Consider the following 5000-nt stretch of genomic DNA (forward strand, 5'->3'; position numbering starts at 1 on the left):
TAATGTGCTCTTTGGATGTCTCCTCCCTATTTACAAATGTGCCACTCGAGGAAACGCTAAACATTTGTCTAGACAAATTGCATTGTTGTTTTACGCAAGCTATTGGAATTTGCCACCAAGAAGAGCCACTTTCTTTTTGATGGTAAATACTACGACCAAATCGATGGCGTTGCCATGGGTTCACCATTGGGCCCTGTCTTAGCCAACATTTTTATGTGTACTTTTGAAGAAAAGTAGTTGCTGAACGCCAAAGTTAGTCCTTTCTTTTGGAATCGTTAGGTTGATGACACATTCACCATGTTTCACAACAAAGACAATGCAAATGAGTTTTTACACTATTTGAACGGCTGTCATCGCAATATTAAATTTACCATTGAATTTGAACATAGCAATGCAATTGCTTTTTTGGACATTCTTGTCACACGTTATCAAAACAACGTTTTCACGACATCCATCTACCGAAAGAAAACTTTCACAGGTGTCTACACGAAATGGGATTCCGTCACTCCACGAAAGTACAAAATAAACCTCATCCGCTTCCTCACTTATCGCTACTACCGTCTGTGTTCATCTGGCTCCTTGCTACAATCTGCCCTCAATGATCTTCGAAAACTCCTTCTTCAGAACGTCTACCCACAAGGCATAATCAAATATCATATCAACGATGTTTTGAACAAAAACAGACAACATCAGCATAGCAATCCAGTGTCCACAGTTCCTAAGAGAGATATTGTTATCCTACTTCCCTACTTAGGTTTGCAAAGCAACCAATTCGCTAAACGCCTGAAATCTTGTGTGTACAAATTCTACTCTTGTGTTAACCTTAAGATTGTTTTTCAGAGCACTCGATGTATAAAATCTTTCTTTCCTTACAAGGACCGTAGTAATCGTTCACAACAATCCAGAGTTATTTACAGAGCAAATTGTTGGGATTGTAATGGTATTTACATCGGTAAAACTAAACGGCGGCTTCACGATAGAAAAACCGAACATTTTAAGGCTTTAGCTAAAAATGACAATACTTCAGCCATTGCTGACCACGTCAAGGCCACTGGACATAACATCAAGTGGGATCATTTAATTTTGATATTTTAGCGAGAGGCAAAACAGACTATCATTGTAAAATAAAAGAGACCTTCTTTATTCAAGAACTTGAGCCAGCTTTCAACGTCAACGTCGGAAGTGAAAAGCTGATGCTTTATTAATCTTTTCTGTTTTTATTATAATTATTATATATTTTACTGTTAAGTATTTGCTTAATCTAGGTTCCAGTCCCCTCATCCGCTTTGTTATATATAAATAGCTGTTTTAAATTCCAACGGTTACTTTTGAAAATGTATGTAGAGCACATACGAAACGTCAAGTCATAATCAAAATGAACAAGTTCAATATGTTTATCACTGCTGTTTGTGTCTTATTTTTGATCAAACCAAAGTGTTAAAATCAACGCAAATAATGACGCCGCAGTCCGAAATGCGCAGACCTATTAGAGTCTAGTGTTTCTATCAGATAGGACACTCGATCTCTATTTTCTTGCGCTAGCGCTTCAGGAAAGTAAACAAATCCGTAGATAATGCGTGAGAGTGGACGTGGTAACCGGTGAGGCCGAAGCCATACATGCATTCGACAACAGGATGTTTCAGATCAGTGCTCCGCTTACACGGATTCCTGTGGTGACAAAAGCGCAGACATCATAACCCTCTCCGTCAGGGCGATCACTCCGGTAAAGGACGTAGCCCTGAATACTTATATAAGCACTGTCGATGTAGCTGTGCAACCAGGACTCCGTAATAACACCGGCATCCATGCCGCTCGTCGTCAATCGTGCAGAAAATTCATCGAGCTTTTTCTTGATCGATCTGGCATTAACCATGTAGAAACTCGGACGTCGGCACGCTTTCGCGATTTCACCAGAGGACTGGGGGACAATTCTTGTACATGTTCCTCCAAGTACAGGTTGAATTTGGGCGTTATTTCGATTTCGAGTCATGCTGTTCTGTGATATTCTAACTGGTATATTTTTCCTTTCACAATTAGGCGACTCATGAAGGCGTTGTCTATTACAAAAGGTGAGGGCGGGAGCTGTTGTTTGAGAGATCTGCCTGACTGCATACAAGGTGTTGGCTTGAATAATGTTGTCCATTTAGAAATATTCAAGGCGAACTTTTTGAGCTGAAATTGCTCTCAAAGCTTCACCCGAATATCTAGCTGCCATCAAGATAATTCTGCGATCTTTAAGTAGAGGCGAAAAGGTAAAAGGTAGAAAATTGTACAAATTTGCAGAGCTCCAAACATTTGCATAACATATTTCTACAACCCCAACTCTATCCAAAGCTTCGCCTTTGTTGTCCTTTAATTAGAGACTCATCGTTGTTGCACTTTATTGACTTTAGCCCAATTATGTTCTCAAAAGTTGACATTAGTCGTTTTTTAGACAGTTTACTTTACCGAAACAAAAAGAGTAATGACAACAATGTCACGGTATATGATATTAGTGGAGGCCATCTGCACACAAAAATACAAAGATGAAAACAACAAACTCACGAATTGTGTGGTTTCAGGCGAATCATCAGTTGATCAAAGATGGAGGGTACATCTCTTAAAACGTACTCGTTTGGAATACGTGACCAGTCCGCTGAATACCGCACAGCAGGGCCACCTCTTGCCGCAACACATGGAAGGTTTGTTCCAAGGGGTGTGATTGCCACAGTTGTTACAATTATCATTTTACTCATCATTTTAGTCGTCGTTTTGGGTACCCTACTCGGAAAAGCAGGAGATAGAAATCTCAGGCTCTTACAGAGCCAGGAAGAGAAAGGTAAGTGGCAGATTTAAAGTTTACGAAAGTGCCAATTTGGTTATCAAGATTGAATTAAAACGGGTGTCATATAAGGTGAAGATTTTAATACCTGAAAAAACTTAATCGAGAAAAGATTAGATGGAAGAATTCCTGATAAAGGATAACAGAAATGTGTTTTCTATCTGTCACAATAGACCTATTTGAAGGATTTAACTTTTTATTGTCGATTTTGTCTAGGAACTACTGAATTTTCCTTCTTTTGCATGACATACACAAAAGAAAAAAAATTGGGCGGGAGAAATTAGAGGGCAATCCTAAGTAAACCTGTGAGCTCTTCTTCCGAATTGTCTGCTCAGTTTTGATTGGTCGTTTCTACGATTGTTTAGCGGACAGACGCATAAATTATCGATAATAAATATGTTGAACGTATGAACGACAACAGAGCGTCTGGCTTCTGACTTGCCTATTTTACATGTCTTTAGAGGAAAAAAGTGAGTAACAAAGTTTTAGATGTGTCGACCCGCTTTTTGTTTGAGAGTTAACTTACGAGGCAAACGCACAATTTACCAATTCCCTTCATTTGCAAAATTATTACGTGGGATGCCTGCCTATAGGCACTATTTAATTCACTATGTAATGGACAATTTCACTATTTTATGGAAACTAGCTTTACAAGATCCAACGGCATTTACTGGTCTAACAACTCCGGGGACAGAAGTATGGTGGAATGTACGCTTGCCGCGCAACGTTACTCCCAAGCACTATGACCTGACCATATTTGTTGATCTAATCAAGTTTAAGTTCAATGGTCATGTGAGCATTCTGATTACCGTCACAGAACCTACACAATATGTTTTGCTGCACACCAACAGGCTTGCTATTACGTTGGTTACTGCACAAACCGTCTGGGAAGGTAAGTACTGAAATGAAATGTATGGGGACAAAATGTATGTGATCGATAAGTAGATTGAACTGGTCTCTGTTTGTTGTATGAAATAGTCTTTTTTCATCATTATCCACTTAATAACATAGAAAAAGGAACGTATTGGTTCAGTAGCCCCTTGTTACAGCAGATGTAATCTGTTCTTCTAATTCAGCCAAATAACCAGGTTATCTTTGAAGGTACAGAACCGAGAAAATATTAATGTCCGTCTGCAAGATTTAAGGCACTCTATGCTTAGCCTGCGAGCAGGCCTTCCGAGGGACTGGGTGTGGGGGTTTTGAATGTCGCTTCCAAATTTTGGACTCAAAATACTGATTGGCTGAAATTAAATTACCTCGTGACGACACCATTGACAAGCTCCGACAACAAGAAAGCCTCTTGGCTTCGCAGAGACGAGGTGGTCAGAAATGCGTCTGAGAAATGCCTCTGAGAAATGCAATTTACCATAATTTACCATAACTTTACATAATCAAAGGTCGGGCAACGCGATGCAATGGATTCTCTACTGGCAGGAAGGAAGTTCTATCTCTGTTATCCACAGGATTCGGGAAAAGTCTTATTTCCTAACTGTTTTTCGTAGCGGCCAAAATACAACGAGGGCGACTTCATGTCACCGTTGTAGTTTCCTGTCCTCGACAAAGCATTATCGCTGATCACATTTGGACAAAAATGTTGCTGATTTAACGATAGAGAACGATAGAGGAACTCTACGCGATTTTAGCAAGTATTTGGTTACGCCGAAAAGGCGGCTCCACAAATGATTGCTCGATCTCCTCGTAACTCCGACGATTTACCGTACTGAATATTCAGCTACGCTTCACAGCATCAGCAATAGTTGTTAGGGTTTTCTGGCGAAGGCTTCCTTCCTTTACATTTTGCTTTGAGTTTCTGCCTCCATAGGCAGCCCAAGCTCGCGTCACTACAGAAAGCCTTTGAGAATTTAAACGTCAATTTTGAAGCCTAAAAAATGCTCAATTTAACGTTCATTCAATAAAATGAATAAAAATGAGTCACCTCTGGTGTTTTCTTGTGTCTTTTGGAGATTATTTTACCGTTTCGAGAAGTCCGTGTGTTTCAATGTTCTAAGACGAAGTCAAGGCTGCACACTAAGATTTCGACCGTTGTCAGCTCAGAGGCGGTTTGCGACTCGAAAATCCATCCCAGCCGCGATTTTTTTCACGCAAAGCTAAAGCCACATAATTTGCGAACCTCCGTGAATGTTTTGTCGTCAAAAATCCCCACGCACTTGGCTGGAAA

The 5000-nt window shown here is 40.0% G+C and overlaps 1 protein-coding gene across 1 annotated transcript in view; it reads left to right on the plus strand.

Annotated features, from left to right (window-relative positions):
• Positions 1–1828: 1828 nt before the first annotated feature.
• Positions 1829–5000, plus strand: part of LOC138041965 (glutamyl aminopeptidase-like) — a 25661-nt gene continuing 22489 nt past the window's right edge. The window contains exons 1-4 of the mRNA XM_068887671.1: positions 1829–1956; positions 2038–2069; positions 2562–2818; positions 3468–3713. Coding sequence (XP_068743772.1) covers positions 2584–2818; positions 3468–3713 — 481 coding nt within the window. The 5' untranslated portion in view covers positions 1829–1956; positions 2038–2069; positions 2562–2583. The remainder of the gene's footprint in view (positions 1957–2037; positions 2070–2561; positions 2819–3467; positions 3714–5000) is intronic.

Source organism: Montipora capricornis, chromosome 3, assembly GCF_036669925.1.
Source record: "Montipora capricornis isolate CH-2021 chromosome 3, ASM3666992v2, whole genome shotgun sequence".
NCBI classification, from domain to species: domain Eukaryota; kingdom Metazoa; phylum Cnidaria; class Anthozoa; order Scleractinia; family Acroporidae; genus Montipora; species Montipora capricornis.